Genomic DNA, 14,357 nt, shown 5'->3' with positions numbered 1-14,357 from the left:
GAAACATCTATCGGATAGCTTTAGTTCAAACTCACTATTAACTGCACTTGAGGGCAAACTCAACAGGTATTCCTTTGCATAAGCTACCACACATGCAGGTTAGTGGTTTGTTCTTGAACTCCAGCTCCCATGACAGGTTACAGCTGCCAGCATGGCCAATCACTAGGGATGGAAGTTGTAGTCCAGCGACATTTGGAGGCCAAGAGATCCCTTACCCAGTGTGTAAAGAATGCATCCGCCTGTGTACATTCACACAATGCAAAAATGTGTGTACCTAATCCCAATTTAAAGGGGAACTCAGACCCAGACCAAATATGCTGGGCAAGGTAGAAAAATGAACAGATAATTGCTCTTTAGATCCACTCTGTTACCCTAAACCAGGGGTGGGAACCTCAGACCCAAGAACTTAATGTGGCCTTTCAGACCTATGCACCCCCTGAGACTCTCACCAGGCCTGTTCTCCAGTGTTTTATAGTAGAATGCATGACTGAACAAAGCCTTGTCTCTTGTAGGCCTGGATGGAGATGTGTAGAAATGTCTACTTACAAGCTAGAAAAGGGCACATAATTTATTGCTAGGACAATCCCAAAAATGTGGGCAATATGTGACTTATATTGTTTTTAGTGAAGTGTGATGGCATTGATGCAAAATTGTTTTAAAGTGTTTAGACTTGGTCGACACCATTTTTTCCTAACGGTTTCTTCCCCTGCCTTTTAAGCAACACATTTCTCAGCTTAGCAGCAGCACATCCTACTTTGTAATGCACATGGCACATCTAATGGTCGCTTACAGCCGTTTTTAAAACAGCAGCAGGCTCTGTCTTCTTTTCTTCAGTTACCCCCTCAAAAACAGCAAGCAGTTTACAATTCCACAACAGCAGTGCTGACCACATTAAACCTGGCTGGTCTCCACCGAAATTCAAGCATCAGTACTGTAGCTATTGCTAAGATTGTCTGGATAGTCAATTTCTTGGGACTCTCCTCTGCTGCAGCACTATAGCTCAATTCTTATCTAAGGACAGGCTGTAAATGTTGTGGAACCACACTCATGTAAGCACTGAACCTCCAAGCTCCTCTCTACTTTCGCACCTGTAAGAAGGGGTTCAGACAAAGCATGAGCTACAAATGGCCTTCTCTTGCCCATCACTGGAGCTTTCTTCAGAAGTTATGCTCAGTATGAGGGCTTAAAAATGTGTATGAGACCCCCCACAAAGGGGCCTCGCCTCCTCCACCAAGCAAGATCTGATGCTCCCAAGGGTGTCTAGCAGAATGTGCAATTACCAACATTCCAAATTCAGGAGAAGTTTAGAAGTCTCTTTCAGACCTCTTGGCTCATATAGGAAGGTTGAGGGTTGAATCAGCAGGGACTTATTGAGGTTAGTGCGCTCCCTAAATTTCTTCCATCCATTTGAGTTCGGCCTATGTGGCACTGTGCTTCATTCTGAAACTAGTACCCCCATTTAAAAGACAAACAACTTTGAAACAATGAAACGAGTCTTAGAAAAAATGAACATTTTTATTCCAACAATGGATTTAATACAATTATCTTGATTAGTGGAACTTTAAAGTTGTCAGAATCTCCATTTTGGGGTTGGGACCTTTTTCTGGTTGACATGTCTATTTGAACAAGGCAACTTCTTACATCTGTAACAGTAGCTCTCTTGGAACCACAAGAAAGACACCCCAAGTTTTCTTCATTTACCAATCTTCACACCTTTTTCAGAACCCTTTTTTTTTCCAAAACACATGCAATTTTGTGCTTCCTGAAAATGCTCTAGAGAACGCCTGAGGCATGTTTATTTCATTTGCCTACTAGCTCTAAACATTAATTTGCCAAGCTGTAAAAATTATCCTACATCTATCATAGGTAACACTTCAGCTTGCCTCATACCAAAGACTCAAATACAATGTTACAAGCATTTAACTTGCAGGATTTGAGCCATTTTTACAAACTTTGTTTTTAAAATTTTCAATAAACCAAACATAACATACATGGTTGAAGACTCCTGGTTGAAATCCTGCAAAGTGAAAAGCATGCAAGGCTGAGAGCTCTTTTTTGCATTGGGTTCAAGGCTCTCTGCCCTGCTTGGGATGGGGGTGTTGAAGCCCTCTTGGCATGCCAGCTCTGGAAACCCTGGGATGCTCAAGTATGTGGGAGTTCCACAGGCTAGAGAGTGTTTTTGCGTATATATGGAACCCCTGGAACCAAACTCCTGACGAAGATGTGATCATATAGTATTGTACTGCCAGAGTAGCACATTACATGCCAACAACTTTTGCTACACAGTATTTGTAAGAGGACACAAACAATCTGTATCCAGCTGCTTCTGACATTTAGGCCTCTTCCTCTTCTCTTCTCTGAACATCCAATGCTCACAGCAATGACTGACACTGGCATTTAAGATCTGACTTCCCTCTGAAACGTCTTCATTAAACACTGTAGACATATTTAAGCTGCTCAGCAGCTGCATTCTCCATGGGCATCCATTCCTCAAATGTCAGCCACAATTAACCTTGTACCTAAGATGAAAAGAGTAACATTAGCTGTGTCTCAAAAGGAAGTTATCAGAAAATTATGATTTGCTCAGGGACAGTCATGAATAGGTATGCTTTGATGCAGATAACAAACTCAAAATACAGACTGTATAAACTACTATGGTCTACAACTCAACACTTTTATCAAGTGTTATTTTACAGTCAGAAGCAGGCACATGATCCTTAAGGGATAGAAGAGGCTTCTTCTAATACAGCACAGCCAAACCCAAACACATTAGATACTCAAGGATCCTTATTAGGTGCAATGTGACTGCTGAAAGCCTCATTCTGCTCACTGCTAATGTTTGTTTTTTGCAACTGTTTAGCTATGGCAGGCATAGGCAAACTTAGCCCTCCGGATGTTTTGGGACTACAACTCCCCTCATCCCTAACAGGACCAGTGGTCAGGGATGAGGGGAATTGTAGTCCCAAAACACCTAGAGGGCAGAGTTTGCCTGTGCCTGAGCTATGGCATCTGCCCATTACCTTTCCTTTTGGGTGGGGTAGGGGAGAGAGAACTGAAGTGTTGTTGTTTTTTTCAATTCCGGCAAGCTTCCCTCGATGGATGACTATGTCTTTGCCCCGGACGTTTCTATTTTTCTGCTGTTTTTATTTTATTTCATCCATCAGCTTGGGACGTATGTGGAAGGTGAAAAATAGTAATACTCCCAAGACTACTGAACAGCATGTCTGAAATCCTGGTCAAACCTTTTAACCAGTTTTCATCAGAGATTAAAGTCTACAGCTTTCTATGCCACCATTATGGGCATTCCAGGTATCAGGGCAACAAGTGAACTGAACCCTGACAGCATGTTTAACTCATTTACACTGCTATTGAAGTCACCATTCCTAGCAGAGCCTCTCCAAAGCTTGCACTCGTATCAGTGGCATCTGCATATTCTTTTCCCGAAATGCCGTTCACAGCTTCCCTTTAAAAGAAATCTAGTTTATTCTCTCTTCTTCCTTCAGAAATTGCAAAGGCTAGATTCCAAAACAGGGTGGTTATTTATTTACCCAAACTGAGCAGCCAAGAACTCACCACAAACTTCACTGAAGGTATCAGCAATTTAAGTTGTACACTCTATCTGCCATTCTTTAATTTGCAAAAACTATGCAGTGTTCCTAACATTGCATTCATCCACAGCTTACCAGTTGTGCTATCAGAGTAGAAATCCGTTGTCCACCAGCACTGCCATGCACCAGGTCACATCTTAAAAACAGCAGTCATCCTGCAACAATTAAAACAGGCATGAAAAATTATTCTAGCACAAACTCCCCAAGCCCCTAACCACCCCCAGAAACACAGCAAGAACCCCTGTGTTTGCCAATTAACCTGCTTCAAGCGCTAATGCTTTAAGTTTGAGAGGTGGAAGGTTCACTGGATTGGAATGAACTGGAATGGCTTATGGATTCTCATTTCCTTTCCAATGGTGCTTTTCATGGTAAATCCATAACTTGACTGGCATATGTTTTGAGGATTATAGCAGAACTTTAGTTGGAGGTCTTCAAGTCTTACTACATTTCAAGAGCATCTTTTGGACTTCCTGGCTGCACCTGGGTCATGACAACTTGCCACAGGTTCTGCTATTTGTATCAAAACTGCCCACCCGACTTAGTACAAAGAAGTCAGGCATCCAACTAAACATCAGGTTCGTATTAACGGCTTGTCTGAAATTCCCCAAGCTGGTATAGATTTTGGCTATTTAAGCCAATTTCTGATTTGTTAGCATTTTAATTTCCTAGTATAGTATAGTACAAGCAGTTGTTGTTTTTTAAGTTCTTCATTGAAACATAGTGGGCAAAAAATAACCCCTCCCAACCCTTTAAAGAAATGTTTGTCTACAGTGAGTTGCTTTCTTAGTGTTGCTTTCAAAAGCTTTGTGCCATACAGTTTCATCTAAGATAAGGTTATGTTGAATTTGTAATGCTTCGCCTAAGGCTATCCAGCAGTTTTTCCATTGGGTGCTGCTTTAAAATTTAAAAGCTTCCATTGCCATGATGTACAGCATGTCCTACCGTATTTAAGGACAGTAGTTCTGGTTTCAGTTTGACTAGACTGAAAAACTAGTTTGCTTTGCTTACCATCTTTGCTGTTTCACACGCATTTGATGCTTTAAATCTGTTGTGGAATGCTGAAAGTTGAAACTTGTTTATATGAAGCCATAAGCCTTTCAGAAGTTGGAGAGAAAGACTTCTTTGCTTATCTTATTTTCTCCATTTTGCCTTTGGAGTCAAAGATGTTCCTTTAAAAATGAGACACTACAGGATTGCAAAAATTTGAAACAGTAAGAGCAAGTACCGTTTTGCAGCTTCTTTGATGGAACTGGCCAAACCTCTTACTTACAGATCTGTAGCTTGCTTACTACAGGTTAATATGTTATTTTGGGGGGTGATGTTCTTGCAAATTCCCAAATGAAATATGTAGAAAGGAACAACGTACATTCAGCATTATCCGTATGTCGTTTTGATTTAATGACTGAATGGTATCCTGAATTTTTACACAAGACTGAAGAAATTTTCTATTTTGGAGCATTGTGTGCATTTTAGCATGGAGAGGATGTTTTAACATTTTAGTTTGGCACACATCCCACCACCCTCCAAAAGCTAAAATGGGTTTGCTAGAAAGAAGGCACACGTTTGCATGTGTAGAACGATCCATGGCCATTTTAGATGGCTGCACGTTGTACGGGAAGCCTTAGGGTTGCCGGTTTCATGGATGAGGTGAGAGCGTTGCATTTCAGGGTTAACCTTTACTTTAAAAAGTTACAACACTAGTACACAGGCTAAAAATGTCATACATTAACATCTGCTTTCTGAGACAAATATTAACAATTTTGAAATGAAATTAAAACAAGTTTACTTTCTCCTCACAAAAAAACATTAAGTAATGGAGGGGAACTTAACAAGCAACAATAAAAAAGATAAAAACATATGTTTCAGTAGTCCTCTGGAGTAATGAAAGAATTTCCACATTTCATTTGTTGGAGGAAAAAACTGATTTGGTCCAGCACTTTAAAAGGTTTCAGTATCTGCTTCGGCCTCCGCCTCTATCAGAGCGGCTCCCTCCACGGCCGCCACCTCTGGGTGCTCCGCGGCTGGAGCTGCTGTAAGAATCACGTGGAGGAGCATAACCCCTTTCCACAGAAGGGGGGAGGCCTCGGTCTTGTCTTCCCACACGATCCCGGCCACTTGAGTAGACATCACTTCTGCTGCTTGAGTAACTTTCTCGACTTCCACCATAACCATCTCGGGTGCTCCCATAATCGTCATAGCGACTGCTTCCACCATAAGATGGAGGGGGCCCTCGTGCAGGTGGAGCACTACGTGAGTTACCTGCAGGTTCAATGGTCAGGTAATAGGACAACACTATAAATCATATCACCACAACTTTACATCTGAGTTTAAAAGAATTTGTATCAATGGTGTCTGTTACTCTTTTGTATTAACTGAAAGTTTTAATATAATCTCACATGTTGGGACATTTGGCAGGGGAGTATCGGATAGTGAACGAAATAAAGGCTGTTTGAAGACGATGATATTTCTCAAGGCAGCTCTTTTTGGGATTATTCCAGAACAGCTTGCTATTTTTACAGCAGAAATTCCACCATTTTTTTCCAGTGATAGATGCAATTCAGAACAGTTGAACTTTTGCTTCGTTAGTTTATGGGAACTGTAATTCAATCATTTTGTTAAAAATGAAGTACCGGTGTATTTTCACTGCAGTGGACAAGCCCAGAATGCCAATTCCCCACTTAAGTAGATGCAGTCTATTAAGTCAAGAGTGAGGCCCACTGAGTCCCTTAAGACCTTCAAAATAAGCACTTACCATAACTCTCATAGGAATCTCTGTATGAGCCCCCACTTGGGTGATCAGAGTAGTCCCGGTCACGCCCTCCATAGCCATCACGATCACTGTAAGAGGAATAACTGCTGGGGTTTAGTAAAGGCGATCACTAGGTGAGTTTTGCACAGAGTAAGGTAGCCCTTTCACTTATACCCTGTTCTTCCTCAAAAGAATCTTAGATTTGGTTCCCAAGTAGTCTCCCATTCAAGTGGTTTTGAGATGACCCACCCTTTAGTCGCAATACCCTGCCTGATTCAATCTAAGTACACATAACTAAAATAATCAAAGATCTATCTATCCTTGCCTCAGTTACCCTCCCCACTATTTCCTTTGGGTCTACATAAATTGCTTAGGGTAAGAACTAGCCAAAGCTGTTCTTTGCAGATCATCATGAATATCAGGGGTGGTAGTCAGAAGATAGATCTGGATCTATTAGTAGATCAGAAAAGATTTGTGATTCCCAATTATAGCAGCAAAATGTAGAAAGCTTGTGGCAACCATTAATGGATCTGTGCGTGGAACATGAGCGCTGTTCAGTTGAACTCCTGGGCTCAAAATTCTTTAATTCCAAGTACATCATTTACACTAGGTTCCTGTTAATAGATTCCTAGGTTTTAGTTTCAAATAAAGTATATTCCAAAAGCCTGAAATCTGCCCCATCCCTGATAAACATAGATGGTGCTCTAGAAAATAATGACATATAGCTTCCCATAGACCTACATTATTCACCTTCACATGGCTCACTAGTGGCTTTAGAACTGCGTAAAGAAAGCCAACAATTGTTCATGTGAGGTATGGAGATTTGGTTTCTCTTCTGTAACGTAAGAGAGATATACATGTTCTTGTAGCATCTTAAATATAAACAGATTTATTATGGCATAAGCTTCCATGGAGCACATTCCACTTCACCTGACACATGAAGTACTATCCTTAGTTGCAAGTAGGTATGGTAAGACTTCAGAAGTGTCTGATGAAAAGGACTGTAGTCCATCAAACCTTCTGGCATAATGAAGCTGCTCAAGGTGCCACAAGACACTTGTTATATTATTGTGCTTATTGTTTGAATCAAGTAGAAAGAGGCACACTGCAAACTGAAACATAAGCTTGACTAACTTGTTGAATGAAATATTAAAAGATTTGTTTGAGAATACACAAAAGTGAACGTTAAGTACCTGTAACCTCTTGAGGGATACTCATCACGTGAACGGGAATGACCATAGTCACGGTAGGCATAATCTCTTGGAGGTGGAGTATATTCCTTTGTGTCTCTGGAACTTGCCAATTGAACAATGAGCTTGACTAGCTTGTTAATGGAATATGAGAGATTTGTTCAACAACACACAAAATCGAACATTAGCTACCTGTAGCCTCTTGAGGGGTACTCATCACGTGAACTGGAGTGACCATAATCACGGTAGGCATAATCTCTTGGCGGTGGGGCATAATCTCTTGTGTCTCTGGAGCTTGGATAGTCCCGACTTGAATAGCTATGGAAATGAAAACTAAAGTATTTTTTCCAGTAGTGAAGTGCAGGAGCTCCTCATAACAGCTCACAGCCATACGCTCAAGCAAAGTCCTAATGCAGGAGCAGACACCCTACCACAAAGTGGAGGAGACGTAGTGTAACATCTAATTAGACTTGGCTGACAAGTCATAGAATACTGAACTTCAAAAGGTGGTGTAGCCACTAGCATCTTAAACTTAGGTTGCAGAAACCTGAGTTAACATCTCTGATTAGCATTTAGCTTTAAATAAGAAATACAACCAATTCTGCAATTACTTGCTACAATTTAAATGGCTAGCATTAAGTACAAATTCAACTAAAATAGCTTGCCACTTTGATTCTCCTCTTTCTTCCTTTATGCAGATAACAAATTGTTCATAAACAGTAAATACCGAAAGCCTCATTATCTCATTGATTTGCCAGAACAAATCAATTGTCTGGTTGTCCTGACAGATGGGACACGCCCAGTGCAAAAAATGTCCCAGAGATGTGCTCCCCTTACACCCTTTCCATTAAATCACTGCTTCTGCAATCAAAATGCATTAAGTTCAATAATTAAGTTCCTTGATCTGAAAAATATCCAACAGGGTTTGATTTTACCTGTCTTTAGTACTGTAACCATCATCTCTTGGAGACAAATAGACATCTCTTCGTGATGGCAGTGGTTCTCTGCGTGGTGGTCCTCCATAACTGTCTCTACCGCGTGAAAGGGGTGCTTAAGTAATCAAGCAGAAAATGAAATATTTTTGAAATAAAGCCTTCTGAAAACAAGGTATTAGTAAAGAAAGTTGTTCCCACCATGAGATAAGACCACACCATACTGGATCAAACTTTTCTGTGGTGGTTTAAGTTCAAGACAACCTCTATCAGCAAGATGAAGAGATAGCAACATCCTACATTATACTGAAAGTAAAGTTGCTTTCAGTTCTTGTAAACAGAGGCCTAGTCAAACTAAGCATACATCGACAAGGGCTGACTAGTGAGTATTTAGTCCATATTCTACAATTCAATAATCCTTTTCAAATGTGTTGAATACGACCCACATGTGGAGATATGCTGAACACCGGAGTCATCCAGCATAACTAAGGAGTGCCAATTCACACCTCTTAATCCAGCAAGGGGTATCTGCCCTAACACAGAGACACTAGCGGGGAGTTGCTCCCAACATAGCAACTACCTTGCTATTTCTGAGTGCCAGTAAAACTCAGCACAGTTGTAAAAGCCTTTCTCCAACCACCACAAATTTGTGGATCCATGCAATGGACAATAAAAAAATACTTTATTACATTTACATGCTGTTTGGCATCAAAGTGATAAAAAAATTACCTCTGCCTCCCATTCCACTACTGCTACGAACAGGTCCAGAAGGAGCAGGTCTTTTAGGTGGTGGGCCACCGCTACGTGAGGGTGGACCCCTTTTCATTGGTAGAGGGCCTCTAGAAGAACCTAAAAGAGCAGCAATGTGTCAGCTAGATAACAGAAACAGGATTCCTCAGATAGATCTGCCTCACTGGGAGCACAATGTACTACTGTGGCAGTACCCATGATACACACAGAATATTCCTGCACTGTCCCTTCCCAGAGAGAGAATGTCATTTGGAACAGAACTGATTCTCAGCAGCTGTTTCCAATAATTTGAACTACTATGATTTTATTGTTCTATTTTAATGAACTTGTTGTTTATTTATTTGCTGCTGTGTTTGTTATTACAGGGATTGCAATACTTGTTTTTTAATGTTACTATGAATTTTGAGACCCCCTTTGAGCTCAACATTTGTTGTGGGAAAAGTAGAAGACAAATATCAATCAAATCAAACCTTCGATTCTAAAATTTGGAGTTCAACAAACAAGACCATGGATTACAAAAGATTCAAATTGCTATTTACTGTTTAATCTCAAAACAGCAAATAATGCAGGATAGCTATACACAGCAAAAATCGCTGCCAATAGCTTATACGCAAATACTAAGAAACTCACCTTTGTTTAAGACATTAAAAAAACCAACTGTGGAGCAGTACAAACTGTTTCAACATCAAAAAACATCAAAACACCGATTGAAGAACAACATCAAAACATTGATTGAATAACGTTTGCCTAAGCTTGCAAAATTTCAGTTAAGGCATATCACCAATTTGCTTAACATGAGATTAACCCCTAGACCAATTTCCAAAATACACCTCAATGTTTTAAGCAAGCCTACAAGTTCGCTCGCTTCATCTCTATACCTGAGTACATCAAACACAAGAACAGCATTCATCCTGTGAAATAGCAGGACGGCAATCTTTTTCCAAACTTCCAAAAAGGGTAAAATAACCACCAGAAATTCATCATTTGTATTGTGTCTAGAGCTGGGTGATATATTGGTAAATTGTCTGAAGTGGTATCTGTTTCAGACATTTTGAGGGGCTTCTTGCCCCTCAGCCAAGCAGTTTAAGGCAATATGGGGCCTTACTTAACTGCAGGGCATTGAATATGTATCTAGGCTGTTTATTCCTCTCCTAAGGTGGAGAAAAGCAGCAGCTGAGATATATCATGATGTTTGGAATGTATCAGTATATCACAATATTTAGCTGCTGATATACAGTGGTACCTCGGGTTACAGACGCTTCAGGTTACACACTCCGCTAACCCAGAAATAGTGCTTCAGGTTAAGAACTTTGCTTCAGGATAAGAACAAAAATCGTGCTCCGGAGGTGCCGCAGCAGCAGGAGGCTCCATTAGCTTACCTGTTCAGGTTAAGAACAGTTTCAGGTTAAGAACGGACCTCTGGAACGAATTAAGTACTTGACCCGAGGTACCACTGTATAAGAATGTTGAAAACCAGGTATTGCACAGTCCTAATTGTGTCTTGATTTTGAGAGGAAGCTGTAAACCAGCATTCTCTATGCAGTGGCTTGTATGCTGCACAATTGCACATGGGAAAACACACATACCCAAATAACTCCCTCTTGAAGGAGGACCCCGTGTTCCACTTCCACCTCTTCCGCCTCTAAAACCTCTTGGAGGACCTCTGCTCCTTGGAGGGGGAGGAGGCCCACGTCTACCGGTTTCAAAGGATGGCTTGGTAGCTTGTTCAACTTTAATTGATCTTCCGTCTAAAGACTGAACAAAGGAATCTAACTCAGCATTAATTGCAAATGCTTTTTGCAAGACAGAGTGCCTCAGCTCTTATCCCTGCTCTGGTTCTCGCAAATACATTTGGTTTGGTATTATGCAAATAAAAAACCTAATTTTAAAAATGAATATATTGTTTTAACCACATTTTGTAGACCACTCAAGGATTTAACCAACCAAGATCAACTTAAAAATTGAACACCCATATTCTACAGCTACATGCTTTCAGTATGTCAATCTTATTTGTTTATATACAATTCTTCTAGATCTTTAGTTTCCAAGTGTATTCAAACCAATTTTCAGAAGCAAAGGTTTTGCCATGATGTGCATGTTATTAAAAAGTAACAGTCTCTACAGGTATTTTCTAGAAATAACTGATTGAGCCATCACAATCAGGAAACAATGCTGTATTATTTCGGCAGTTCTTGAGATATCCAGTTTCGTTCTTAATTTAAGAGTAGCCCATAGAATGCCCGTACTAGCATTCTTGAAGAAAATATGCTATCAGGCTTTATTTGTCTTAAAGCTAACCCTTAACATCCTTAAACAAATTCCCTTAGCATCCCTAAATGCTATTACCCAAGCATCCACTCCATTATAACACATGGCTGAACTTGTCTCATTAACTGAATAAAAGCAACTCTGTCAACCAATCAATCCAATCACCCTCAGCTTGACACTCTGCAATTAACACATTAGTTACTACCTTTCCATTCATATCTCTGGCAGCATCCTTGGCATCTGCTGGACTCTCGAAGGTAACAAAAGCAAACCCTCTTGATTTGTTGGTTTCACGGTCTTTCATAAGGAGAACTGAAGAAAGACAAAAGTGTTATTCCACTTTCATCATAGAATGATGTATCCCAAATTGTACACAAGCCTGCTCAGAACTTCTTAGAGGACGTATAAGCTCTATCACTTCAACTGATCAAAGCTGTTAAGTTCATCAAAGCAGACCTTTTACTTAATATTATGCCCTAAAAAGGCTGTGTGCTTACCCTCTACTATATGGCCATATTTGCCAAAGACAGATTCAAGAGCCTTCTCATTAGTCTCTGTGTTCAGCCCACCAATGAACAGCTTGCCAGGACGATCTGCTTCAACCATTTTGACACAGTTTGGGATCTGGAACAACACACATTCAACTTGAAACAGGGGAGAAGCTTGTGTCCTTTGGAAATATTTGACAAAACAACAGGATAATTCCTCAGACAGCAATATGCAGATATTGAAAAATCTGATTAGGGCTTGATGGTTCTTATCAGCTTGTCCATGCCCTTAGTTGCTAAACAGAAATGGCAGCATCCTTTCTGTGGTGACCAAGGCCTTGCTTAAACGCATCTAATTGAGAACAAATATTGACACTACAAACACAGTGCCCCAAAATCCAGAACAATGGCCCTTTAATTACTACCTGCAAGCAAAAGCTCTAATGCAAGAAACTGTTACAATTTAAAAAAAAGAAAAGCAAACCTAATTTAAGATAAGGAAACATTCACAGGGGAAGAAAATACAACAGCTCCCCTATGTTTTTTTAAAACTGAAAAAGGTTGAAAATGCACCACAGTGGTTACTACAAAGGGAGCTGTCTCCAACAGGGATATTATTTATTTATTTTGCTTTTTGAAAACTTTATTGAAATTGATTAATAACAAAACATTCTTTTGTATGGTATGTCCAAATCTACTAATAAAAATCTATTCAAATATATACAATTCCTTTCACCATACATTCTTATTCATAGACTTCCCCCATCACTTCCAACTGTATTTTCCATTCTTTTTTCTGTTGTACTAATAGTTGTTACTTTTTTCTTTTTATGTTATCTTATACTTCCTTACATCTTTTCGTATCCATTTGCATTATTTTTTGGTATATTACACAGTATATTGGTATATTAAACAAGTAACTTCTGAATATATTAGACCACCACTATGTATGCTTTGCAATGTTTCTATACTCCACCATCACAACATGATTGGCTCAAGGCTCAGTGAGGAACTTTCAGGATTTAAAAAAACTTTCAGGATTTAAAAAAAAACAAGGTCCAACACAGTAAGCTGATTGGTACATCCAGCTCAGTACTGTCTGCTCTCCAGGGTTTCAGGGGTCTTTGCCAGTCCTGCCTAGAGATGCTGGGGGCAGGACACGGGACCTCCTGCCTGCCAAGCAGATGCTCCACCAATGAGCTACAGACCTTCCCCCAAACTTGCACTTGAGGCTTTTGCTCTCCCCTCCTCCATCCTACACCTTTGAAAATTTATTTTTAGACTCTTAAGCCCAAGGACAGCGGCTGCCATCAGAGATTTATGCTTTTATAATAGTGATTTTATAAGCCGCTCTCAGAGCCTTTCTTGGCTACAATAGAGAGGGGGGGAGGGAAACTCGGAAATTAAAGAAAAGCAAGCAACTGAATATACCCAAAATGACAAAAGGCCACATTCAGGTAACCCTGCGGCCGCGCATGCGCGACGCTGAGACCGCAAAGAATAGGGGAGGGGTGAAAGCACATTCCATTAAGACGCAAGAAAAGAACGAGTCGCGCCTGCGCAGTCGCGGTTTCCAGCGCCCACCCGGCGCCCTCGCGCGCGATGCGCACTTCGGAGAAAGGGGAGGGGGCCACAAAGGAGGGGCTGAAGGCGATCGCAAAATGGCGGCTTTGGCGACCCTCCCTCCCTCCCTGCCAGCCCAGCCCCCCTTCCCCTCCCCCTCCGGCTCACTTTTCCCTCAGGGCTGGCCCAAGGCGGCAATCGGCCCCCGCCCGCCCCTCCCTCCCTCACGGTTTAAAATGGCGCCTCCGTATGAATGAGAGGAACGGGCGTTGAGAGGGCGTGCGCGTGTGCGGAATTAAAAAGGAATAAACGGGAGATCGCAGAAGGCGAATCTCCCCCCCACCCTCACTGCCGCCGGTGTAAGCAATCGGTGTGTGTAGGGGGTGGATAGTAAAGCGCGGGCGATTCGAAAGGCGTGCGCGCGTGCGCTTCTCTCTCGCCAACCCCCCCCCTCCGCGCGAGCTTACCTCCAAACCGCCACTAGATCAGCTACGACGCACTGAGAAGGAACAAAGGAGCCGAGGGCCTTTATATATCTGACGTCAGCACGTTCGTCTCGAGGCCAGAAAGCCCGGATGTAGGAGTGAAAAGAAGGGGGCGGGGCAAGCAGGGACACACCAGACAAGAGAGGCGTGGCCTTTTCAGATAGGAGGAGGGCCGTTTGCTCCGGCGAACAGTTGGTGGGTGGGTGTGTTGCAGCTTGCTCTGGATAACTGTTGGGGTGTGTGCAAAAGAAAGAAAGAAAGAAAGAAAGAAAGAAAGAAAGAAAGAAAGAAAGAAAGAAAGAAAGAGGCTCAATTAGCACAAGC

At 41.4% G+C, this 14,357-nt stretch overlaps 1 protein-coding gene across 7 annotated transcripts; it reads right to left on the bottom strand.

The window, feature by feature from the left end:
* Positions 1–4,982: 4,982 nt before the first annotated feature.
* Positions 4,983–14,150, bottom strand: RBMX (RNA binding motif protein X-linked). 7 transcript variants are annotated; one of them, XM_079962855.1, is made up of 10 exons: positions 14,016–14,150; positions 11,995–12,121; positions 11,703–11,809; positions 10,816–10,984; positions 9,209–9,328; positions 8,483–8,597; positions 7,740–7,865; positions 7,551–7,652; positions 6,361–6,461; positions 4,983–5,867 (listed from the first exon to the last, which is right to left on the bottom strand). In XM_079962855.1, the coding sequence occupies exons 2-10, from the start codon at positions 12,101–12,103 to the stop codon at positions 5,557–5,559; spliced, it is 1,260 nt and encodes a 419-aa protein (XP_079818981.1). In that variant the 5' UTR covers positions 12,104–12,121; positions 14,016–14,150; the 3' UTR covers positions 4,983–5,556. The 7 variants fall into 7 exon arrangements, with proteins under 7 accessions (XP_079818981.1, XP_079818984.1, XP_079818983.1 ...); XM_079962858.1 differs by having other exon boundaries at positions 6,361–6,446; XM_079962857.1 differs by having other exon boundaries at positions 7,551–7,646.
* Positions 14,151–14,357: the final 207 nt, after the last annotated feature.

Source organism: Podarcis cretensis (assembly GCF_951804945.1).
Source record: "Podarcis cretensis genome assembly, chromosome: Z".
NCBI lineage: Eukaryota > Metazoa > Chordata > Lepidosauria > Squamata > Lacertidae > Podarcis > Podarcis cretensis.
Note: the sequence above shows the minus strand (reverse complement) of the source record. Positions and strands in the feature narration are given on the sequence as shown.

Excerpts from the sequence above, each read along its gene's own strand:
- RBMX (XM_079962855.1), bottom strand. The coding sequence starts at position 12,103 with ATGGTTGAAGCAGATCGTCCTGGCAAGCTGTTCATTGGTGGGCTGAAC. Across the intron at positions 9,329-10,815 it reads TTCAAGAGGGAGTTATTTGG|GTTCTTCTAGAGGCCCTCTA; the intron begins GTATGTGTGTTT and ends CTGCTCTTTTAG. Across the intron at positions 5,868-6,360 it reads AGATTCCTATGAGAGTTATG|GTAACTCACGTAGTGCTCCA; the intron begins GTAAGTGCTTAT and ends TTGAACCTGCAG.